Raw genomic sequence first — 27011 nt, forward strand, 5'->3', positions numbered from 1 at the left:
ATATTATTTATTGTAAAACCCAAATCTTTGAAATGCTACAAAGCTTTTTCACAAAACGATTCTACTGGAAAGATTAGAGGCTTGCTAAAATTCAGCACAGCAGTGGAGGAGTTTCAATCCAAAATTGGCCATTGTTTTCAATGAGGATTTAGGAATTAATGTTTGCGTGCTGGCATTCGTGCTGTGTGTCTCTGTCTCACCGTGTCGAGGTTCTGCATGATGTCCTGGAAGGAGGGGTGTGTTCTGAACTGTTCGAAGAGCTCTCTCTTGTAGAGCAGGGCGTAGACCAGGTTGGGGTTGTGGTGTAGAGAGTTCGACAGACAGGTCCTGGGCCTAGAGAAGAGATAAACTATTAACGAGTTGATGATCTCCAGCATCATCCTGATCACCTCCTCGATCACATTCAGGTCCTGGGCCTAGAGAAGAGATAAACTATTAACATAGAGGTCCTGGGCCTAGAGAAGAGATAAACTATTAACATAGAGGTCCTGGGCCTAGAGAAGAGATAAACTATTAACATAGAGGTCCTGGGCCTAGAGAAGAGATAAACTATTAACATTCAGGTCCTGGGCCTAGAGAAGAGGTAAACTATTAACATAGAGGTCCTGGGCCTAGAGAAGAGATAAACTATTAACATAGAGGTCCTGGGCCTAGAGAAGAGATAAACTATTAACATAGAGGTCCTGGGCCTAGAGAAGAGATAAACTATTAACATAGAGGTCCTGGGCCTAGAGAAGAGATAAACTATTAACATTCAGGTCCTGGGCCTAGAGAAGAGATAAACTATTAACATTCAGGTCCTGGGCCTAGAGAAGAGATAAACTATTAACATAGAGGTCCTGGGCCTAGAGAAGAGATAAACTATTAACATAGAGGTCCTGGGCCTAGAGAAGAGATAAACTATTAACATAGAGGTCCTGGGCCTAGAGAAGAGATAAACTATTAACATTCAGGTCCTGGGCCTAGAGAAGAGATAAACTATTAACATTCAGGTCCTGGGCCTAGAGAAGAGATAAACTATTAACATAGAGGTCCTGGGCCTAGAGAAGAGATAAACTATTAACATAGAGGTCCTGGGCCTAGAGAAGAGATAAACTATTAACATAGAGGTCCTGGGCCTAAAGAAGAGAAACTATTAACATAGAGGGCCTGGGCCTAGAGAAGAGATAAACTATTAACATAGAGGTCTTGGCCCTAGAGAATAGATAAACTTAACATAGAGGTCATGGGCCTATACACAGAGAGAGAGAGATAGCAGAGGAAATTTTACACACTTATAGGAAAATGTATGTGAAATACACATTTAAAAAAAATGGCATTCTTGTCCTAAAAAGACACATAAGAGAGAAGAGAAGGGAATTTAGGGTGGTCTATGTAATCTAATAACCCTGATAAGGTGAACAACCCCTATACACAGGGTTCCTCAGGTTAAAAGAGAAAGTGTGTTTTCTGAATGACTAGTATCAATGGTTTCCATTGGGCCTTAAATACGAGTGACGGTGTGTGTGTGTGTGTGTGCGTGTGTGTGAGTGTGTGTGTGTGTACAGGGCAGCCTAGAAGTGGCTGGAGCCAGGGAGGAAGCTGGGGGCACCACTCAGTCCGTAGGGGGCTGGACACGGACTAGGAAACAGGCAACACAGGGGCAGGCAGGCGAGCGGCAGGGTGGTTGTGTCATGTTGAGGGATAGCTATTGTGAAGTCTGCGTGGTTGAGATGTTATCTAACTCCATATAGACTGTCTGGAATCTATGGCCACGGACCAGACAGCACAACAGCACTTTGCTATGCAAAACAGGAACATATTATACCTGCCTGCCTACCTGAGGGAGTGGGAGATAGATATATATATATATAGAGAGATAGATAGATATATAGAGAGAGAGTGAGGGAGTGGGAGGGAGACATCGAGAAAGAAGGAGGGGGAGAGAGGGGAGAGAGAGAAGGGGAGGAGGGAGGGAACAGAGCCCAGAGAGAAGGGGATGAGGGAGGGAACAGAGCCCAGAGAGAAGTGGAGGAGGGAGGGAACAGAGCCCAGAGAGAAGGGGAGGAGGGAGGGAACAGAGCCCAGAGAGAAGGGGGAGGAGGGAGGGAACAGAGCCCAGAGAGAAGGGGGAGGAGGGAGGGAACAGAGCCCAGAGAGAAGGGGAGGAGGGAGGGAACAGAGCCCAGAGAGAAGGGGAGGAGGGAGGCAACAAAGCCCAGAGAGAAGGGGAGGAGGGAGGGAACAGAGCCCAGAGAGAAGGGGAGGAGGGAGGGAACAGAGCCCAGAGAGAAGGGGAGGAGGGAGGGAACAGAGCCCAGAGCCCAGAGAGAAGGGGAGGGGGGAGGGAACAGAGCCCAGTGGCTCTATTACAGCCCTCCCTTCTTTACATCATGCTGTCGTTCACTCTCACTTTGCACAACCAACAATGTCTTTGTCCACCTCAGAGTTTCAAGGTACCCAGTTTACTGAAGGTCAAGGTCAACATCTTGTCATGTTCTAACAGCTCAAGTCTGGAACCTCATCTAAACAATGTAAACATGTACCATTGGCCTGAATACAAAACATATGAATGATCAAGGAACACCAGACAGAAGGACATGGTGCTACATGTGAATTCACACGGCCCTTTTCACTCACAGGTCCAAAACAATCCAAACCAATTTCCTCACATCAAGAGAGAGAGGGGACATCTCTACTTTGGGACTCCACAGAGAAAGGGAGGGAGAGAGAGAACGAGACAGAGAGAGAAAGTGACAGGGTATCTGCATCCGCACGGGGCTCCCAGCCTGATGCTTGTCTACTTGCCACTTCCCCTCCGAAACTAACAGTCTCCTTTTCCCTCCATTACCTTCCCACTTGCCATTTCTCCTCTCCCTACCTCTCCACTGCTCGTCTACTTGTCATTTCTCCTCTCCCTACCTCTCCACTGCTCGTCTACTTGTCATTTCTCCTCTCCCTACCTCTCCACTGCTCGTCTACTTGTCATTTCTCCTCTCCCTACCTCTCCACTGCTCGTCTACTTGTCATTTCTCCTCTCCCTACCTCTCCACTGCTCGTCTACTTGTCATTTCTCCTCTCCCTACCTCTCCACTGCTCGTCTACTTGCCATTTCTCCTCTCCCTACCTCTCCACTGCTCGTCTACTTGCCATTTCTCCTCTCCCTACCTCTCCACTGCTCGTCTACTTGCCATTTCTCCTCTCCCTACCTCTCCACTGCTCGTCTACTTGCCATTTCTCCTCTCCCTACCTCTCCACTGCTCGTCTACTTGTCATTTCTCCTCTCCCTACCTCTCCACTGCTCGTCTACTTGTCATTTCTCCTCTCCCTACCTCTCCACTGCTCGTCTACTTGTCATTTCTCCTCTCCCTACCTCTCCACTGCCCCTCGTCTACTTGTCATTTCTCCTCTCCCTACCTCTCCACTGCCGTCTACTTGTCATTTCTCCTCTCCCTACCTCTCCACTGCTCGTCTACTTGTCATTTCTCCTCTCCCTACCTCTCCACTGCTGCGTCTACTTTGCCATTTCTCCTCTCCCTACCTCTCCACTGCTCGTCTACTTGCCATTTCTCCTCTCCCTACCTCTCCACTGCTCGTCTACTTGCCATTTCTCCTCTCCCTACCTCTCCACTGCTCGTCTACTTGCCATTTCTCCTCTCCCTACCTCTCCACTGCTCGTCTACTTGCCATTTCTAGCAGTGCTTGTCATATTCCCATGACAGAGAGGAAAGAGCATGGAACTCTTCCCTTTACAGTGCACTACATTAGACCAGGGCCCCTAGTGCACTACTTTAGACCAGGGCCCCTAGTGCACTACTTTAGACCAGGGCCCCTAGTGCACTACATTAGACCAGGGCCCCTAGTGCACTACTTTAGACCAGGGCCAAAAGGGCCCCTAGTGCACTACTTGACCAGGGCCCCTAGTGCACTACTTGACCAGGGCCCCTAGTGCACTACTTTAGACCAGGGCCCCTAGTGCACTACTTTAGACCAGGGCCCCTAGTGCACTACTTTAGACCTGGGCCCCTAGTGCACTACTTTAGACCAGGGCCCCTAGTGCACTACATTAGACCAGGGCCCCTTGTGCACTACATTAGACCAGGGCCCCTTGTGCACTACATTAGACCAGGGCCCCTAGTGCACTACTTTAGACCAGGGCCCCTAGTGCACTACATTAGACCAGGGCCCCTAGTGCACTACATTAGACCAGGGCCCCTAGTGCACTACATTAGACCAGGGCCCCTATGGTTCTAGTCAAAACTAGTGCACTACATTAGACCAGGGCCCCTATGGTTCTAGTCAAAACTAGTGCACTACATTAGACCAGGGCCCATAGTGCACTACATTAGACCAGAGCCCCTAGTGCACTACATTAGACCAGGGCCCCTATGGTTCTAGTCAAAACTAGTGCACTACATTAGACCAGGGCCCCTATGGTTCTAGTCAAAACTAGTGCACTACATTAGACCAGGGCCCCTATGGTTCTAGTCAAAACTAGTGCACTACATTAGACCAGGGCCCCTAAAATGCAATTACTTTAGACCAGGGCCCCTAGTGCACTACATTAGACCAGGGCCCCTATGGTTCTAGTCAAAACTAGTGCACTACATTAGACCAGGGCCCCTAGTGCACTACTTTAGACCAGGGCCCCTAGTGCACTACATTAGACCAGGGCCCCTATGGTTCTAGTCAAAACTAGTGCACTACATTAGACCAGGGCCCCTATGGTTCTAGTCAAAACTAGTGCACTACATTAGACCAGGGCCCCTAGTGCACTACATTAGACCAGGGCCCCTAGTGCACTACATTAGACCAGGGCCCCTAGTGCACTACATTAGACCAGGGCCCCTAGTGCACTACATTAGACCAGGGCCCCTATGGTTCTAGTCAAAACTAGTGCACTATAAAAGGGTAGGGTATAATAGGGTGCCATTGGGACGCTGATCTTCATGTCTGTCTGCAGCAGGAGAGTGAGATCACTCTGCCTAAGACCAATGGCTTCTGAGACGCCAAGACAGAACCAGCCCACCAGCCGAGAGATAGAGACGGAGAGAGACAGAGAAAGATGGAGTTTCAGAGAGTCTGGGGGGGGGAATGGAGAGAGGGAGAGAGAGTTGGGCACAACAATGGGCCTCTGGATCAAGTCACGGTATCTCTATGCATTCAAATTGCCATCAATAAAATGCAATTATGTTCTTTGTCCGTTTCATTAGCCTATGCCTGCCTATACCATAACCCCCCACCACCATGGGGAACTCTGTTCACAACGTTGACGTCAGCAAACCGCTGGTCACACACACGATGCCACACACGCTGTCTGCCATCTGCCAGGTACAGTTGAAACTGGGATTCATCCGTGAAGAGCAGACTTCTCCAGTTGCCAGTGGCCATCGGGTGGTTGTTTGCCCACTGAAGTCATTTAGTTGACGTGGCTGAATTGCAGTCATGTCAAGACCATGATGAGGACGTCTCAAGCATGCAGATGAGCTTCCCAGAGACTGTTTCATGACAGTTTGTGAAGAAATTCAGTTGTTCAAACCCTCAGTTTCATTAGTTGTCTGGGTGGCTGGTCTCAGACCCTCCCTCAGTTTCATTAGTTGTCTGGGTGGCTGGTCTCAGACCCTCCCTCAGTTTCATTAGTTGTCTGGGTGGCTGGTCTCAGACCCTCCCTCAGTTTCATTAGTTGTCTGGGTGGCTGGTCTCAGACCCTCCCTCAGTTTCATTAGTTGTCTGGGTGGCTGGTCTCAGACCCTCCCTCAGTTTCATTAGTTGTCTGGGTGGCTGGTCTCAGACCATCCCGCAGGGGAAGAAATCGGATGTGGAGGTACTGGGCTGGCGTGGTTCCACATGCTCTGTAGCTGTGTGGCAGAATGCCTGCTTAACCCGGAAGCCAGCCGCACCAATGTGTCGGAGGAAACACCGTACACCTGGCGACCGTGTCAGCGTGCACTGCACCCGGCCCACCACATGAGTCGCTAGTGCGCGATTAGACAAGGATATCCCTGCTGGCCAAACCCTCCCCTAAACCAGACAACACTGGGCCAATTGTGCACCGCCCCGTGGGCCTCCCGGTTGCGGCAGGCTGCGACAGAGCCTGGACTTGAACCCAGAATCAAAAGGTCCGCATGTGCTCTCTGTGTGCATCAAAACACTGCCTGTAACCACGTTTTCTTCCAGTTTTTATGCGAGTAAAGTCATAACGTATATTAAAAAAAGCAGTTAGGGTTTCTATCAGTTGTGATAGAAAATGGTATAATTGCTGACAGAAAAATGTATTACGTGAGAAATAGGCGTTGGAAACGCCTTTCATCTGTAAATGTTGATTTAATAACCATCATATTGTTGTAACGCGATGACATGGTGTGTGGTCCTCCCACTGACTTGTGAAACCATGCGGTTGATTAGGCTACAGATGAAATAACCTATGATGAACTTCACAGGGTGGGGAAAGTGAACGGTGGTGATCTTGATGCTCCTTTCCAATTAAAGGGTCTTATTCTGTCTGATGACATGATGATTGACACTTGACTGTCTTTGACAAATAAACAGATTATTCTCGCTGTTATCCATAATAATGTCATCATGTAGACAGCCAAACCGTACTGCTTAACCACACTGTATCTTACTACATTTGCACGCACTGTATACAGATTTTTCTATTGTAATATTGACTGTACGTTTGTTTATCCCATGTGACACACTGTTGTTGTTTTTGTCGCCAGGTCGCAGTTTTATCTTGGCCAGGTCGCATTTGTAAATGAGAATTTGTTCTCAAATGACATACCTGGTAAAATAAAGGTGAAATAGATAAACATTTTCAAGCTGTTGGCTAGAGCACACATATAAAGACCAGAGTAAACACATCCGCTATTTGACAAAACTATCTGTCGGGTTGAAAACGCCATGGAAACACTATGAACTTTAGACTTTTATTCAATATATGTTGTGAGCACTACGCTGTCACACACTTAGTTTTAATCCCCAACAAATCAGATTGGTGGAGAAACACCACTGGTGGGAAGAAGCACATCATTTCTAGCTAGTGACAGGAAGCGTTTGTCAGAACTGAACTGTTAGAAATAAGAGTCAGTAAAAAGCTACCGTTTTATCTCTAAACCATCTGCCGTGTAGGACGCGGGGATACGATACTTTACATGTATTCCCCTGGCTGAGTCCACTAGAGAGTCAATGCTACCAAATACTATTATTCTGACATTTCACATTCTTAAAATAAAGTGGTGATCCTAACTGACCTAAGACAGGGAATTTTTACTAGGTGTAAATGTCAGGAATTGTAAAAAACTGAGTTTGAATTTATTTGGCTAAGGTGTATGTATAGATGTGTGTATGCATGTGTGTGTAGAGAGACAGAGAGAGATAGCCCTGTTTAGTGATTTCCCATGACTACAAATCAGACAATATGAAGCGAAACACAGAGGATGAAAAGGTTTCTTTAAAACAGCTACTTGCTGGGGATGACAACAGAATAATAACGTCACCTGTTGATATCGGTGGTGCTTCTCACTGCGACCGGTTCTACTGACAGCCTCTATAAGAAACAGGTGGTGGTGACATGCGGTTGATTAATCTACCATAGTATAGCCTACTTCTCCACATCATAAGTAAGCATTTCACGGTAAGGTCTGTACACCTGTTGTATTCGGCATTTCACGGTAAGGTCTGTACACCTGTTGTATTCGGCATTTCACGGTAAGGTCTGTACACCTGTTGTATTCGGCATTTCATGGTAAGGTCTCTACACCTGTTGTATTCGGCATTTCACGGTAAGGTCTGTACACCTGTTGTATTCGGCATTTCACGGTAAGGTCTCTACACCTGTTGTATTCGGCATTTCACGGTAAGGTCTCTACACTTGTTGTATTCAGCATTTCACGGTAAGGTCTTTAAACCTGTTGTATTCGGCATTTCACGGTAAGGTCTTTAAACCTGTTGTATTCGGCATTTCACGGTAAGGTCTTTAAACCTGTTGTATTCGGCATTTCACGGTAAGGTCTCTACACTTGTTGTATTCAGCATTTCACGGTAAGGTCTCTATACCTGTTGTATTCAGCATTTCACGGTAAGGTCTGTACACCTGTTGTATTCAGCATTTCACGGTAAGGTCTCTACACCTGTTGTATTCAGCATTTCACGGTAAGGTCTCTACACCTGTTGTATTCAGCGCAGGTGACAAATAACATTTGATGTCTCAGTACCTTTCTCAGCTCTACAGAAAACCAGATGGTGGATCTGATGTTTGGCTGAAACTAGGAATTTAAGGACTGTGCCTTTAAGAAGAACCCAAGATCCTCCTGAGAACCACTCTAGTCTGGAGTCAAGAAGTCCAAAACAGCTTATAGATTCTAATGAAATAAGCCAAGTGGCGATCTGACCGGCTAGCTATGTAGTCCAGCGCGCGCATGTACCACCCCAACACACCCCCGAGCTCCCAGAATTCCTACGGTTCTTTTACACGGCCCCCTACTCTCAGTCTGCCCTGATTTGCCGTGGAGTGACCCTTCAATCAGGAGGTGGGAGGGAGCCTGCTGCCCTGGGAGTGTGTGTGTATATAAACAGCTATGTGCACTGGGACACCTGTGAAGATGGCTGATTAATGCTTTATTCAACACAGTAAAATCTCCTGCTACTACTCATGTTATGTTATAAATATATGTAATTTCATTTTATAAATATATGTCATTTCATTTTATAAATATACAGTGGGCAAAAAAGTATTTAGTTAGCCACCAATTGTGCAAGTTCTCCCACTTAAAAAGATGAGAGGCCTGTAATTTTCATCATAGGTACACTTCAACTATGACAGACAAAATGAGAAGAAAAAAAATCCAGAAAATCACACTGTAGGATTTTTAATGAATTTTTTGCAAATTATGGTGGAAAATAAGTATTTGGTCACCTACAAACAAGCAAGATTTCTGGCTCTCACAGACCTGTAACTTCTTCTTTAAGAGGCTCCTCTGTCCTCCACTCGTTACCTGTATTAATGGCACCTGTTTGAACTTGTTATCACTATAAAAGACACCTGTCCACAACCTCAAACAGTCACACTCCAAACTCCACTATGACCAAAGAGCTGTCAAAGGACACCAGAAACAAAATTGTAGACTTGCACCAGGCTGAGAAGACTGAATCTGCAATAGGTAAGCAGCTTGGTTTGAAGAAATCAACTGTGGGAGCAATTATTAGGAAATAACACATACAAGACCACTGTTAACCTCCCTCGATCTGGGGCTCCACGCAAGATCTCACCCCGTGGGGTCTAAATGATCACAAGAACGGTGAGCAAAAATCCCAGAAACACACGGGGGGACCTAGTGAATGACCTGCAGAGAGCTGGGACCAAAGTAACAAAGCCTACCATCAGTAACACACTACGCCGCCAGGGACTCAAATCCTGCAGTGCCAGACGTGTCCCCCTGCTTAAGCCAGTACATGTCCAGGCCCGTCTGAAGTTTGCTAGAGAGCATTTGGATGATCCAGAAGAAGATTGGGAGAATGTCATATGGTCAGATGAAACCAAAATAGAACTTTTTGTAAAAACTCAACTCGTCGTGTTTGGAGGACAACGAATGCTGAGTTGCATCCAAAGAACACCATTCCTACTGTGAAGCATGGGGGTGGAAACATCATGCTTTGGGCTGTTTTTCTGCAAAGGGACCAGGACGACTGATCCGTGTAAAGGAAAGAATGAATGGGACCATGTATCGTGAGATTTTGAGTGAAAACCTCCTTCCATCAGCAAGGGCATTGAAGATGAAACGTGGCTGGGTCTTTCAGCATGACAATGACCCCAAACACACCGCCTGGGCAACGAAGGAGTGGCTTCGTAAGAAGCATTTCAAAGTCCTAGAGTGGCTTAGCCAGTCTCCAGATCTCAACCCCATAGAAAATCTTTGGAGGGAGTTGAAAGTCCGTGATGCCCAGCAACAGCCCCAATACATCACTGCTCTAGAGGAGATCTGCATGGAGTAATGGGCCAAAATACCAGCAACAGTGTGTGAAAACCTTGTGAAGACTTACAGAAAACGTTTGACCTCTGTCATTGCCAACAAAGGGTATATAACAAAGTATTGAGATAAACTTTTGTTATTGACCAAATACTTATTTTCCACCATAATTTGCAAATAAATTCATTAAACATCCTACAATGTGATTTTCTTCTTCTCATTTTGTCTGTCATAGTTGAAGTGCACCTATGATGAAAATTACAGGCCTCACCTTTTTAAGTGGGAGAACTTGCACAATTGGTGGCTGACTAAATACTTTTTTGCCCCACTGTATGTCATTTCATTTGATAAATATGTAATTTCATTTTAAAAATATGTTATTTCATTTTCCGTCACCTGTTTTCTAGGTAGTGTGACAGAGGAAAATAGAGGAGGAGAAGGGAGGAGAGAGGACAATAGGTTATAGATGTTGATGTTGTGTGAGACGTGAGAGAGGTCCAGACCAGACGCATCACCAGCAGGTCTGTCTGTCTGTCTGTCTGTCTCTAATAAAGATTGATGGGGTGTCTGGGAGCTGAGGTGCTTCTGCATCGCAAATGGCACCCTATTCCCTATATAGTGCAGTACTAGGCCTCTGGTCAAAAGTAGTGCACTATTTAGGGAATAGTGTGGAGGTGGCCCGACAGGCCTGGACTCCCAAGGGTTAGGTGATAATTGGTCTAGCTGAAGAAGGGGATGAGGAGCAGAGGACAGGACACACCGGTAGCATTTGCCGGTCGAGAGTACTTAGCATCTCTGAACACAGTGCCGACCGTAATTTGCAAACCAATTATACATGTAGAGACGGACAAACATTTGGGCAGTCAGAAGCCCACCGGCTGGTAATCCCTAAAACATACTGCGCCAAACAAATGGTGAAGGAACGGCAGACAGTCACGTGGTGTGATGCGTTTTCTCCTTAATGAGATTAGCCCACTGCACACCAGGGAATCCAGGTCAGATGCAAATGTGCATGCTCGATGTCTATGTGTCTGTGTGCATGTCTGTGCGCGTGTGTGTGAATGCGTGTCTGTGTGCGCGCGTGTGTCTGTGTGCATGTCTGTGCGCGTGTGTGTGAATGCGTGTCTGTGTGCGCGCGTGTCTGTGCGCGTGCGTGTGTAAACTAGACGTCTGTGTGTGGGAGACATGCTCGGCTGATTAAATTAGAGGTGCCCCAGTCTCGCCCCATATGAAATGAAGCAGAGGCTTTTTTTTATATCAAGACACCCACACCAATCCCCCTCCCCTCCTCACTTCTGTCCTCCTCTGTCTAGCCACATGTCCCCCCCTCCTCTCCCCCCTGTCTACTCTCCTCTTCCCGTCCTGCTTTGTGATTTCTCCCTCTTGCAGGGTAATTCAGCCAGAGACAGTTGTGCTTCACTAACACTGTCAGAGTGCACTGCACCACCCAGACAGTCACAAGACAACCTGTCACAGACAGCCACAAGACAACCTGTCACAGACAGCCACAAGACAACCTGTCTGTCACAAGACAACCTGTCACAGACAGCCACAAGACAACCTGTCACAAGACAACCTGTCACAGACAGCCACAAGACAACCTGTCACAGACAACCTGTCACAGACAGTCACAAGACAACCTGTCACAGACAGCCACAAGACAACCTGTCACAAGACAACCTGTCACAGACAGCCACAAGACAACCTGTCACAGACAGCCACAAGACAACCTGTCACAGACAGCCACAAGACAACCTGTCACAGACAGCCACAAGACAACCTGTCACAGGACAACCTGTCACAGACAGCCACAAGACAACCTGTCACAGACAGCCACAAGACAACCTGTCACAAGACAACCTGTCACAGACAGCCACAAGACAACCTGTCACAGACAGCCACAAGACAACCTGTCACAGACAGCCACAAGACAACCTGTCACAGACAGCCACAAGACAACCTGTCATAGGACAACCTGTCACAGACAGCCACAAGACAACCTGTCACAGACAGCCACAAGACAACCTGTCACAGACAGCCACAAGACAACCTGTCACAGACAGCCACAAGACAACCTGTCACAGGACAACCTGTCACAGACAGCCACAAAACAACCTGTCACAGACAGCCACAAGACAACCTGTCACAGACAGCCACAAGACAACCTGTCACAGGACAACCTGTCACAGACAGCCACAAGACAACCTGTCACAGGACAACCTGTCACAGACAGTCACAAGACAACCTGTCACAGACAACCACAAGACAACCTGTCACAGACAGCCACAAGACAACCTGTCACAGGACAACCTGTCACAGACAACCTGTCACAGACAGCCACAAGACAACCTGTCACAGACAGCCACAAGACAACCTGTCACAGACAGCCACAAGACAACCTGTCACAGGACAACCTGTCACAGACAGCCACAAGACAACCTGTCACAAGACAACCTGTCACAGACAGCCACAAGACAACCTGTCTCAGACAGCCACAAGACAACCTGTCACAAGACAACCTGTCACGGACAGCCACAAGACAACCTGTCACAGACAGCCACAAGACAACCTGTCACAGACAGCCACAAGACAACCTGTCACAGACAGCCACAAGACAACCTGTCACAGACAGCCACAAGACAACCTGTCTCAGACAGCCACAAGACAACCTGTCACAAGACAACCTGTCACAGACAGCCACAAGACAACCTGTCACAGACAGCCACAAGACAACCTGTCACAGACAGCCACAAGACAACCTGTCTCAGACAGCCACAAGACAACCTGTCACAAGACAACCTGTCACAGACAGCCACAAGACAACCTGTCACAGGACAACCTGTCACAGACAGCCACAAGACAACCTGTCACAGACAGCCACAAGACAACCTGTCACAGGACAACCTGTCACAGACAGCCACAAAACAACCTGTCACAGACAGCCACAAGACAACCTGTCACAGGACAACCTGTCACAGACAGCCACAAGACAACCTGTCACAGGACAACCTGTCACAGACAGCCACAAGACAACCTGTCACAGACAGCCACAAGACAACCTGTCACAAGACAACCTGTCACAGACAGCCACAAGACAACCTGTCACAGACAGCCACAAGACAACCTGTCACAGGACAACCTGTCACAGACAGCCACAGGACAACCTGTCACAGACAGCCACAAGACAACCTGTCACAGACAGCCACAAGACAACCTGTCACAAGACAACCTGTCACAGACAGCCACAAGACAACCTGTCTCAGACAGCCACAAGACAAACTGTCACAAGACAACCTGTCACAGACAGCCACAAGACAACCTGTCACAGACAGCCACAAGACAACCTGTCACAGACAGCCACAAGACAACCTGTCTCAGACAGCCACAAGACAACCTGTCACAAGACAACCTGTCACAGACAGCCACAAGACAACCTGTCACAGGACAACCTGTCACAGACAGCCACAAGACAACCTGTCACAGACAGCCACAAGACAACCTGTCACAGACAACCTGTCACAGACAGTCACAAGACAACCTGTCACAGACAGCCACAAGACAACCTGTCACAGGACAACCTGTCACAGACAGCCACAAGACAACCTGTCACAGGACAACCTGTCACAGACAGCCACAAGACAACCTGTCACAGGACAACCTGTCACAGACAGCCACAAGACAACCTGTCACAGGACAACCTGTCACAGACAGCCACAAGACAACCTGTCACAGACAGCCACAAGACAACTTGTCACAGGACAACCTGTCACAGACAGCCACAAGACAACCTGTCACAGGACAACCTGTCACAGACAGCCACAAGACAACCTGTCATAGACAGCCACAAGACAACCTGTCACAAGACAACCTGTCACAGACAGCCACAAGACAACCTGTCACAGGACAACCTGTCACAGACAGCCACAAGACAACCTGTCACAGGACAACCTGTCACAGACAGCCACAAGACAACCTGTCACAGGACAACCTGTCACAGACAGCCACAAGACAACCTGTCACAAGACAACCTGTCACAGACAGCCACAAGACAACCTGTCACAGGACAACCTGTCACAGACAGCCACAAGACAACCTGTCACAGACAGCCACAAGACAACCTGTCACAAGACAACCTGTCACAGACAGCCACAAGACAACCTGTCACAGACAGCCACAAGACAACCTGTCACAGACAGCCAACAGGGACTGTATTTACATGACCACCACCCAGACAGTCACAAGACAACCTGTCACAGACAGCCAGCAGGGACTGTATTTACATGACCACCACCCAGACAGTCACAAGACAACCGGTCAGACAGCCACAAGACAACCTGTCACAGACAGCCAGCAGGGACTGTATTTACATGACCACCACCCAGACAGTCACAAGACAACCGGTCAGACAGCCACAAGACAACCGGTCACAGACAGCCAACAGGGACTGTATTTACATGACCACCACCCAGACAGTCACAAGACAACCTGTCACAGACAGCCAGCAGGGACTGTATTTACATGACCACCACCCAGACAGTCACAAGACAACCGGTCAGACAGCCACAAGAAAACCTGTCACAGACAGCCAGCAGGGACTGTATTTACATGACCACCACCCAGACAGTCACAAGACAACCGGTCAGACAGCCACAAGACAACCGGTCACAGACAGCCAACAGGGACTGTATTTACATGACCACCACCCAGACAGCCACAAGACAACCTGTCACAGACAGCCAACAGGGACTGTATTTACTTGACCACAGCACCAGGCAGCAGCAGCAGCAGCAGCACTACAATCTAGAACACAGAAATGACTAGTGTAAGAAACCACCTATATATTACTCATGTAAAACTATCACATGACGTGAAATGTATCGAGCGACAGATACTACATCAATACAATAAAAATACTGTTGTAAAGACAATACATGTGGGTTAACTACATTCTAGATATCTATACTATTGATATCTATACTATTGAAAACACATTTGTTTGTAATGAGTACTGTTTTCATTCTAGCCCAACACCAGTGATGAGGAGGTAGATTAGAAGAAAGGTTTCAGGTGTTTGTGTAGAGATGAGACAGTGGTCATTTGTCAGAAAGATCCCGATTGACTACTTGTTTGGCTATTTGCATAACAGATACAATGTGTGTGTGTGTCGTAGACAAGAGACTGTGTGTACACTCAGGAGATAAAACATGTTAATCTGTCTACTGCAATTCCTTTAACCTTGAGGGCTGAGTGAGTGAGTGAGTGAGTGAGTGAGTGTGAGAGTGAGTGAGTGAGTGAGTGAGTGAGTGAGTGAGTGTGAGTGAGTGAGTGTGAGAGTGAGTGAGTGAGTGTGAGTGTGTGAGTTAAAGAGCGACTGCCCCTAAAAAGCATCTAATCCTTTGAAAACGGCCCCGTGGCATCGACATGTCATTTACTCTAGAGTCAAAACGTACTACAAAGTGTAAATACGATCATTTTTTGTCTTAAAGTCAGTCTCGTCTAAAAGGGAGTTTGCAACCTCAACTCGCCCACTTAACTTCACTTCATTGAATGGGGCTCCGTTGTTTAATTGAAGTGTTCAAGGAATGGCAGACTGAAAAGCCTCCATTGTGTTACAGTAGATCCACTTCAAATTAATGAAATGTTTAGACTATTCTATGAACAATTGTACTCATCTAGTTTGCAGTGTGACTCACGAGACTAGGGGCTGGGCTCCTGAGTCGCGCAGCGGTCTAAGGCACTGCATGTCCGTGTTAGAGGCGTCACTACAGACCCTGGTTCAATTCCAGGCTGTATCACAACTGGCCGTGATTGGGAGTCCCATAGGGCGGCGCACAATTAGCCCAGCGTCGTCCGGGTTAGGGTTTGGCCGGCATTGTAAATAGGAATTTGTTATTTAAATTTATTTTTTTTACCTTAATTTAACAAGGTAGGCTAGTTGAGAACAAGTTCTCATTTGCAACTGCGACCTGGCCAAGATAAAGCAAAGCAGTTCGACACATACAACAACACAGAGTTACACATGGAGTAAACAATAAACAAGCCAATAACACAAACAGGTCAATGACACAGTAGAAAAAAGAAAGTCTATATACAGTGTGTGCAAAATGCATGAGGAGGTAGGCAATAAATAGGCCATAGGAGTGAATAATTACAATTTAGCAGATTAACACTGGAGTGATAAATGAGCAGATGATGATGTGCAAGTAGAGATACTGGTGTGCAAAAGAGCAGAAAAGTAAATAAACTTAAAAACAGCATGGGGATGAGGTAGGTAGATTGGGTGGGCTATTTACAGATGGACTATGTACAGCTGCAGCGATCCGTTTGCTGCTCAGATACTTGATGTTAAAGTTGGTGAGGGAAATAAAAATCTCCAACTTGAGCGATTTTTGCAATTCGTTCCAGTCACTGGCAGCAGAGAACTGGAAGGAAAGGCGGCCAAATGAGGTGTTGGCTTTGGGGATGACGGATGGCACTGTGATAGACTGCATCCAGTTTGCTGAGTAGAGTGTTGGAAGCTATTTTGTAGATGACATCACCGAAGTCGAGGATCGGTAGGATAGTCAGTTTTACTAGGGTAAGTTTGGCGGCGTGAGTGAAGGAGGCTTTGTTGCGAAATAGAAAGCCGATTCTAGATTGGATTGGAGATATAATATGAGTCTGGAAGGAGAGTTTACAGTCTAGCCAGGCACCGAGGTATTTATAGGTATTAACTGACTTGCCTAGTTAAATCAAGTTTAAATGAATAAAAACTAAAAAGATCAAGCCATTACTACTGATGAGCTATCAGCCAAAATGAAAAGACACCGGGATTAGATGGTTCTCCTATAGAATTCTATTAGCAATTCTCTGAACGGGCGATGCCTCGCTTTCTCCCTCTCGTCAATGACCGTCTAAAACAGCTTCCTCATACTTTACATCATGCAGCTACTTTACTGAATACTTTACTGAAAAAGAAGGATAAAGACGTTTTGCTCCTCCCATAGACGTGTCACTTTTAAATGTTTTAAAATGTTGATTATATTAACTCTGCACTTAGAATCTCATCCACGCAGACCAACCTGGTTTTGTGCAGGGTCGTCTCTCTCCTGATCATTTACGTAGATATATTGACATTCTTTGTCATACTAGTGATCTTAAGACCCCAAATATTTTCGCTCTTGATGCTGAAAAAGCATTCGACGGAGTTGAATGGAAGTACTTTACTTCTATTCTGGTCCATTATTTATCTCTTGGATTCAAATTCTTTATAATTCACCAACGGCAGTAGTTAAAAATCAACACACAATACTCAACCCACTTCCTGTTGTCTCGAGGGACAAGGCAAGGCTGTCCGACCAGTGCACAACTTTTTGCTTTGGTCATAGAATCCCTTGCCGCTATGATTCGATCACATGACCAAATTAAAGGAATTCCAATTGGAAAATAATAGTATGCTATATCATTGTGTCTTGCTCTCTCTCTTCGACTCCTCATGCTCCTATCACCGCTTGAAGAGTTTGGTAAACTATCTGGATAAAGTAAATTGGTCCAAGACAGAGATTCTGCTTATATTTGTATAAATTGAACTCCATTCCAGTTATTAAAAAGGTTCCTTCCTACTTCTCTTCTGGGCAGAGTGAATGTCATCAAAATGCCAATATTACCAACATTTCTTTATTCGTTTCAGAATCTTCCAATTTCACCCCCTCTGCATGAAACATGTAGAGCCTCTTCTCATTTATTTGGAATAATGAATAACCCAGAAATCATTTTTAGGTCCTGTATCTTCCATATAAGGTGGGTGGTGTGAATTTACCTAAAACATTACTATTGTGAAGCCCAACAACTCGCCCAAGTTAAACAATGGTTTTCTCCCTCATTAAGTTCTTGGAAAAGGCTAGAATCCTTTGACATTTTACAATTCGAGTTGAAATACCTGCCCTATTTTGGCCTGCAAGAGATATAGAAGATTACGAATAGCCCAACAATTCTGAATAGTATACAAGTATGAAAAGCAACTAATAAATGACAGGGTAACAATGCCTCTCTCACCCCCTTTTGCTCCTAAATGGGGAAATCTCTAAATGGGGAAATCTCTAAATCTCTGTTTTTCATCCTGTTTTAACGACGATACCATTTAAATCCTGGCACAACAAAGGTTTAAGGGAAATGTACCACCTCTTCCAGGAGGGAACTGGAAGTACGTGAACTGCATTCCATCTAAACATTTGTTTTCACATGGTTAGATTGAAACAGGGTTCTCTTGTGAAACACTAATAATCTAAATGTGATGTTTTACTGAATAGTAGTGAGAAAAAAAACTGTCAAGTGTATTTCTAAGGTTTATAAATTGCTGTTAGATCATCATTTTTTAAATTTGATTTAACCAGGTAAAACCCATTGAGGTTAAAAACCTCTTTTGTGAGGGCGACCTGGCAAGAAGGCAAAACAGGGAAATAGCAGTGTGTCCCCGTTAAATACGACAGAAAAAATACAAAACAAACACAAAAGACAACGTGTCACAGGTTACAGATACAATTGAAGATGAGAAACAACTGCAGTTTTCACAAACAGTGTTGTTGATCAGAGTCTTAAAAACAGACGACGACACCAACTCCTCTAACGTTTGAAGCATGTTCCAGGATGAAGGGGTATTATGAGAAAAGGATTCTTTCCCCATCTCAGTTCTAGCCTGAGGACAGCAGCGACTCATATGCCAGTAGACAGAGGTTACTGGATTCAAAAGGGAAAAAGATTTACAGGTTGAAATAAGCAGAGAGAATGGTATTTATTGTATATGTTAGAAAGCATACAAATGTTCCTACAAACTCAGACAAACTCTCTCGGTTTTAAACCAGTCACAGAGTGTACTATACACCAGAACAACTTCGCAAAATTCTTATTATTATTTTTTTTAATTTACATTTAACTAGGCAAGTCAGAACAAATTCTTATTTACAATGACGGCGTACCGGGGAACAGTGGGTTAACTGCCTCACGCTTAGCTTGTGTCTGTTTGGGACTAGTGAACTAAATCCATGGAACAAGAATCAGAAAAAAATATATTGATCTGTCTGTGCTCATGGCAAAGACATGTCTAACATTATTCTGGAAATCAGATAGTCCTGCTACTTTAACAATGGATAAATTAAATATTTACACGGAACAAAAAAATAAATGCAACATTTAAAGTGTTTGTCCCATGATTCATGAGCTGAAATAAAAGATCCCAGAAATTTTCCATACGCACAAAAAGCTTATTACACTCACATTTTGCGCACACGTGTTCACATCCCTGTTAGTGAGCATTTCTCCTTTGCCAAGATAATCCATCCACCTGACAGCTGTGGCATATCAAGAAGCGGATTAAACGCCATGATCATTACACCGGTGTACCTTGAGCTGGGAGCACTAAAGGGCCACACTAAAATGTGCAGTTTTGGCACACAACACAATGCCACAGATGTCTCAGGTTTTGAGGGAGCACACAATTGGTATGCTGACTGCAGGAATGTCCACCAGAGTTGTTGCCAGAGAATAAAAGGTTCATTTCTCTACCATAAGCCGCCCCCAACGTTGTTTTCGAAAATTTGTCAGTACGTCCAACCGTCCTCACAACTGCAGACCACGTGTATAGCATTGTATGAGCGAGCCGTTTGGTGATGTCAACGTTGTGAACAGAGAGCCCCATGATGGCGGTGGGGTTAATGGTATGTTGTACCCTCCAAGCTTGTCATCAAGCTCGAGACCCTGGGTCTCGACCTCGCCCTGTGCAACTGGGTACTGGACTTCCTGACGGGCCGCCCCCAGGTGGTGAGGGTAGGCAACAACATCTCCACCCCGCTGATCCTCAACACTGGGGCCCCACAAGGGTGCGTTCTGAGCCCTCTCCTGTACTCCCTGTTCACCCAATGACTGCGCGGCAACGCACGCCTCCAACTCAATCATCAAGTTTGCGGACGACACAACAGTGGTAGGCTTGATTACCAACAACGACGAGACGGCCTACAGGGAGGAGGTGAGGGCTCTCGGAGTGTGGTGTCAGGACAATAACCTCACACTCAACGTCAACAAAACTAAGGAGATGATTGTGGACTTCAGGAAACAGCAGAGGGAACACCCCCCTTTCCACATCGATGGAACAGTAGTGGAGAGGGTAGTAAGTTTTAAGTTCCTCGGCATACACATCACAGACAAACTAAATTGGTCCACTCACACAGACAGCATCGTGAAGAAGGCGCAGCAGCGCCTCTTCAACCTCAGGAGGCTGAAGAAATTTGGCTCGTCACCAAAAACACTCAAACTTCTACAGATGCACAATCGAGAGCATCCTGGCGGGCTGTATCACCGCCTGGTACGGCAACTGCTCCGCCCACAACCGTAAGGCTCTCCAGAGGGTAGTGAGGTCTGCACAACGTATCACCGGGGGCAAACTTCCTGCCCTCCAGGACACCTAAACCACCCGATGTTACAGAAAGGCCATAAAGATCATCAAGGACAACACCCACCCGAGCCACTGCCTGTTCACCCCGCTATCATCCAGAAGGCGAGGTCAGTACAGTTGCATCAAAGCTGGGACCGAGAGACTGAAAAACAGCTTCTATCTCAAGGCCATCAGACTGTTAAACAGCAACCACTAACATTGAGTGGCTGCTGCCAACACACTGACTCAACTCCAGCCACTTCAATAATGGGAATTGATGGGAAAGGATGTAAAATATATCACTAGCCACTTTAAACAATGCTACCTAATATAATGTTTACATACCCTACATTATTCATCTCATATGTATACGTATATACTGTACTCTATCATCTACTGCATCCTTATGTAATACATGTTTCACTAGCCACTTTAACTATGCCACTTTCTTTACATACTCATCTCATATGTATATACTGTACTCGATACCATCTACTGTAACTCACTCATTCATATCTTTATGTACATATTCTTTATCCCCTTACACTGTGTATAAGATATTAGTTTTGGAATTGTTAGTTAGATTACTTGTTGGTTATTACTGCATTGTCGGAACTGGAAGCACAAGCATTTCGCTACACTCGCATTAACATCTGCTAACCATGTGTATGTGACAAATACATTTGATTTGTTTTTATTTATGAGTAGGCATAAGCTACCGACATTGAACACAATTGCATTTTATCCTGCAATTTACCACATGGCTGTCTATTGTATCACCCTGTCACAGACCCTCCCAGTCAAGACCACCTCATAAGATGAGGAAGTACATTGTTTATGAGGATTGCCTGCTGCAGTTGTTTGAGAAATGTCAATTTTTCAGCCAAACATGCAACATAGAGAGAAGACCATCTCAGCATCACGTAGACATGCCCTCCCTGTGAGCATCCCTATCAATCAGGGATGGGCAGCTCCAGTCCTCGGGGGCCAGAGTGCTGTCACACTTTGATCACATGCCTAGCAAACACAGCTGATTAAACTAACTGAATTCTAAACTGAAGATCATGATTAGTTGATTACTGGAGTCAGATGTGATAGCTGGGGCAAAACCATTTTGAGTTTTGTCCCCATTCACCTTCATAATCTAGCCTGGAAGAACCTAGCCTGATCCCTGTGTTCTCTATTCTATTTCACGTTACATTTTATGATATTTGAAGTGAAATAGAAAGGTGAACACAGCGATCAGGTTGGTTTCACCAGACTAATCATAACCACCATTGATAATGTAATCAGTGCTCTGTGTGTGTGACCAACCAGTATCTTTGATGAGGGGCCAGGAGCTGATCTGTGCTGCTATTCTCATCAATGGGACTCTGGCAAAGACCTCACCTCCCGCCTCACCTCTTGCCTGCTCACCCACGGTTGATGATGGGGAGACCAGGTTTCGGCTGAGCTTTTAAAACTTCAACATAGTGTACGTATTTTTATATTACCTATCCTAACTGCTATTGGTAATAGAACAGTGACTGTGTATGTGTTCTCAGATGCATCTATGGAGCCAACACATGGAGACTTGCAAGATGATGTGATGAAGTCCAGACTGACAGACAGGCTTGATACTGATGTCTCTGAATGGAAAGAGACCTGGCACTCTGACAGACAGGCTTGATACTGATGTCTCTGAATGGACAGAGACCTGGCACTCTGACAGACAGGCTTGATACTGATGTCTCTGAATGGAGAGAGACCTGGCACTAGGTATTACAATTCTATTAGACAACTTTTACATGGATTGTCTTTTTGTATTATTGAATTGAATGTTATCAGTCAAAATGAGGAGGGATAGTTGATGTTTAAAGGAAGGTATGACCACTCTGACATGTTACCATGGTAGCCCCATTATCACCAGACAGGAAGGTATGACCACTCTGACATTTTACCATGGTAGCCCCATTATCACCAGACAGGAAGGTATGACCACTCTGACATGTTACCATGGTAGCCCCATTATCACCAGACAGGAAGGTATGACGACTCTGACATGTAATCATGGTAGCCCCATTATCACCAGACAGGAAGGTATGACCACTCTGACATGTTACCATGGTAGCCCCATTACCACCAGACAGGAAGGTATGACCACTCTGACATGTTACCATGGTAGCCCCATTACCACCAGACAGGAAGGTATGACCACTCTGACATGTTACCATGGTAGCCCCATTACCACCAGACAGGAAGGTATGACCACTCTGACATGTTACCATGGTAGCCCCATTACCACCAGACAGGAAGGTATGACGACGACTGACATGTTACCATGGTAGCCTCATTACCACCAGACAGGAAGGTATGACCACTCTGACACGTTACCATGGTAGCCCCATTACCACCAGACAGGAAGGTATGACCACTCTGACATGTTACCATGGTAGCCCCATTACCACCAGACAGGAAGGTATGACCACTCTGACATGTTACCATGGTAGCCCCATTACCACCAGACAGGAAGGTATGACGACGACTGACATGTTACCATGGTAGCCTCATTACCACCAGACAGGAAGGTATGACCACTCTGACACGTTACCATGGTAGACCCATTATCACCAGACAGGAAGGTATGACCACTCTGACATGTTACCATGGTAGCCCCATTACCACCAGACAGGAAGGTATGACCACTCTGACACGTTACCATGGTAGCCCCATTACCACCAGACAGGAAGGTATGACCACTCTGACATGTTACCATGGTAGCCCCATTACCACCAGACAGGAAGGTATGACCACTCTGACACGTTACCATGGTAGCCCCATTACCACCAGACAGGAAGGTATGACCACTCTGACATGTTACCATGGTAGCCCCATTACCACCAGACAGGAAGGTATGACCACTCTGACATGTTACCATGGTAGCCCCATTACCACCAGACAGGAAGGTATGACCACTCTGACATGTTACCATGGTAGCCCCATTACCACCAGACAGGAAGGTATGACCACTCTGACACGTTACCATGGTAGCCCCATTACCACCAGACAGGAAGGTATGACCACTCTGACATGTTACCATGGTAGCCCCATTACCACCAGACAGGAAGGTATGACCACTCTGACATGTTACCATGGTAGCCCCATTACCACCACACAGGAAGGTATGATGACTCTGACATGTTACCATGGTAACCCCATTATCACCAGACGAAATACCTATAGGCACAGTATCCGTATCGGCTGGGAATGACAATGAAAGGTGCACATTGTTAATATTAGCAGAACACTTCTTCTATGGTATTATGTAAAGGGCTGTTTATTCTACATGGACCTTTATTAAACACTTAGTTAAGAATATCTACATAAATTCAGTAACTGCATTCTTCTCATTTCACTCTGTAAGCTACTGACCAATTCAAAACTTCCTCCGGCATCTCACCATACATCTGCCTGTTAGTTACTGAACTCAACCTGCAGGAGGTTTGTTTGTTGTGATTGCGTGGGGAGGGGGGGGACAGCTGCAGACAAGGTTCTGACAGATGAGTGTGTTTCGGTGGTGGCAAGGACACGCCCAAGAAACACACACATCAAACCACACCCACAAGCCAACTCATGCTTTGCTTCTGTCATGGCTGCCAGCATTTTAAGGAGCCAAAAAATGAGGCCAAATCAGCGGGTGAAGTTTCCTTTTAAAACTGGTTTTAGCACTCAGCGTTTGACACAGGGTCAGGGTCAGGGGATTTGTATTTATTGAGACAGGGGAGGGAGGAGAGTCAGACAGATATACAGGGGAGGGAAGAGAGTCAGACAGATATACAGGGGAGGGAGGAGAGTCAGACAGATATACAGAGGAGGGAGGAGAGTCAGACAGATATACAGGGGAGGGAGGAGAGTCAGACAGATATACAGGGGAGACAGTAGGGAGGAGAGTCAGACAGATATACAGGGGAGAGACAGTAGGGATGAGAGTCAGACAGATATACAGGGGAGACAGTAGGGATGAGAGTCAGACAGATATACAGGGGAGACAGTAGGGAGGAGAGTCAGACAGATATACAGGGGAGACAGTAGGGAGGAGAGTCAGACAGATATACAGGGGAGACAGTAGGGAGGAGAGTCAGACAGATATACAGGGGAGACAGTAGGGAGGAGAGTCAGACAGATATACAGGGGAGACAGTAGGGAGGAGAGTCAGACAGATATACAGGGGAGAGACAGTAGGGATGAGAGTCAGACAGATATACAGGGGAGACAGTAGGGATGAGAGTCAGACAGATATACAGGGGAGACAGTAGGGAGGAGAGTCAGACAGATATACAGGGGAGACAGTAGGGAGGAGAGTCAGCAAGGAAATGAGAGCCTGGATTGGGACATGAACCCCGGTCTCCGGTGGAGGACAGTGTATGTGAACTAGTTGTGTCAGTGTTATCCACCCACTCAGGCACGAGTGACTGTCTGTTCTGTTCGAGTGTGACACTCTACAGGTAACTGTCAACATAAAGGAAACACCTAAATGAAGTGTCTTAATCGGGCGTTGTGCCGCCACGAGCCAGAACAGCTGCAATAGATTCTACAAGTGTCTGGGACTCACACCATCTTCCATGAGAAATTCCATCATTTGGTAGTTACCTGTATGTCCTGCTGGGTTTTGTGTGTCTGTGTGTGTGTGTGTCTGTGTGCATCCTGTTGTGTGTGTGTGTATATGTGCGCATCCTGTTGTGTGTGTGTGTATATGTGCGCATCCTGTTGTGTGTGTATGTGCTGTCTCTGGGTTTATGTGTGTTGTGTCTGACACTACCTACTAATTTGCAGAGCTGATGATCAACTGTTAATACCAACACAATGTCAATACAGAGCTGGTTACCGTGGCTACAGAACAATGTCCTATAGGTCAGGGGTTAATGGGTCAGGGGTGACAGCCAGACAGAGACAGGAGAGGCATATCTGTCTCTGTGTCTGTGTGTGTGTGTCAGGTCAGGTCATATCTGTGCTGCTGGGGGGGAGGGGGGACAGACGGATGGCAGGGCGGACGACACAGTGTTGTCATGGCAACAGGCAGACAGCACACAGAACAGATGTGCCTGTCTGATGTGGAGGTTAAGAGACCAGACCACAACAAAATTACCAAGTAGAAGAGCTGTCTGCTAGTACTTTTATTACCATGTACTCTCATACAAAGGATAAATACTTTTTAAATCAAGTCATACAGATACGCATTAACAACATTTGAAAACAACAAATCATCATATTTTACCATCTCTAGTGACTATTCCTGTGTGTGTGTGTGTGTGTGTGTGTGTGTGTGTGTGTGTGTGTGTGTGTGTGTGTGTGAGTTCTGTTTCTGACAATGCTCTCTCAGAGGCTGCAGGCTTAGTGAAGAGACATGAAAATCTGTCTAAAGCAGGAGAGCTGGCATGAACAAACAAGCAGCTTAACATATTGTCTCAGGTTGGAAGGTGGTTCTGACTGATTTGGACTGGGCTGCAAAACCCAGAATCCATTCCAAATGAGTCAGAACCACCTTCCCCAGCAAAGAACTGTAAAAACCACAACAGCAAGGAATGGTGTCCTGCTAGAGAATGCGAGAGAGAGAGCGAGAGAGACGGCGAGAGAGAGAGACGGTGAGAGAGAGACAGCGAGAGAGAGACAGCGAGAGAGAGACAGCGAGAGAGAGACAGCGAGAGAGGGAGAGAGAGACAGCGAGAGAGAGAGAGAGGGAGAGAGAGACAGCGAGAGAGAGAGAGAGGGAGAGAGAGACAGCGAGAGAGAGAGACAGCGAGAGAGAGAGACAGCGAGAGAGAGAGAGAAAGAGCGAGAGAGAGAGACAGCGAGAGAGAGAGAGAGAAAGAGCGAGAGAGAGAGAGATTTATCTACTTCACTTGCTTTTGCAATGTTAACATACGTTTCCCATGCCAATAAAGCCCTTGAATTGAATTGAGAGCGAGAGATACACGCAGAACAGAGCCGTCTGTCTGGCGCTGAAAGAGCGGTCTGTTGAGAGCCTCTAAATAGGTCATTCTCTGACCTGCATTATGGAACATAGAGGGAAGCATTTCATAACCACATTGCTCTGTACATCTCCCTCAGCCCTCTCCTGTTTCCCCCCTACTGTTATGACCATATGAACTGGAACAGATTAAAGGGGACGGGGGAGGTGTGTGTTTGTTTGTTTGTTTGTAGGGGCGGCAAGGGGGTCTACAGCATGTCCCCCCCCTTTCTGAAAACAGGGACCTTGTTATTCCAAAGGTAAACAAAAACACTTCCTGTCTGGGTAGTAAGTAATCAGTTACAGGAGAAGAGGAGAGCACATCAGGAAGGGTCAGCAGTTTTATCTGAGCCCCTCACGTAATCACAAACTGGCTCCACACGAGAAAGTGTTCAGCTCCGCGAGTCTTATTCCAACCACACCACCTCCTTCTCGCATACTCAAATCAAATCATCCTCATACAGTATAGAATAGATGAAAGATAAATAGATGAAAGATAAAAGCCTAGAACTGTTTCTGTTTCTCTTGGGGAGAGAAGTGGAAATAACTACAGTACATACACCTCTACGTCTTTCTGACCAACTCCAAAGGTCTTCAAAGGGTACACGAGTCATGACATGTCTGTAGGTCTAACACAACTAAGGACCCCAAACAGATAGACAGGCAGAGCAGC

General features: G+C 46.2%; 1 protein-coding gene across 1 annotated transcript in view; it reads right to left on the bottom strand.

Moving 5' to 3' along the window:
- Positions 1-27011, bottom strand: part of dym (dymeclin) — a 179979-nt gene that overhangs the window by 14632 nt on the left and 138336 nt on the right. Inside the window, 1 exon segment of the mRNA XM_064977384.1 lies at positions 201-416. Within this exon segment, the coding sequence (XP_064833456.1) occupies positions 201-416 (216 nt within the window).

This window comes from Oncorhynchus masou, chromosome 11, assembly GCF_036934945.1.
Source record: "Oncorhynchus masou masou isolate Uvic2021 chromosome 11, UVic_Omas_1.1, whole genome shotgun sequence".
Taxonomy (NCBI): Eukaryota; Metazoa; Chordata; class Actinopteri; order Salmoniformes; family Salmonidae; genus Oncorhynchus; species Oncorhynchus masou.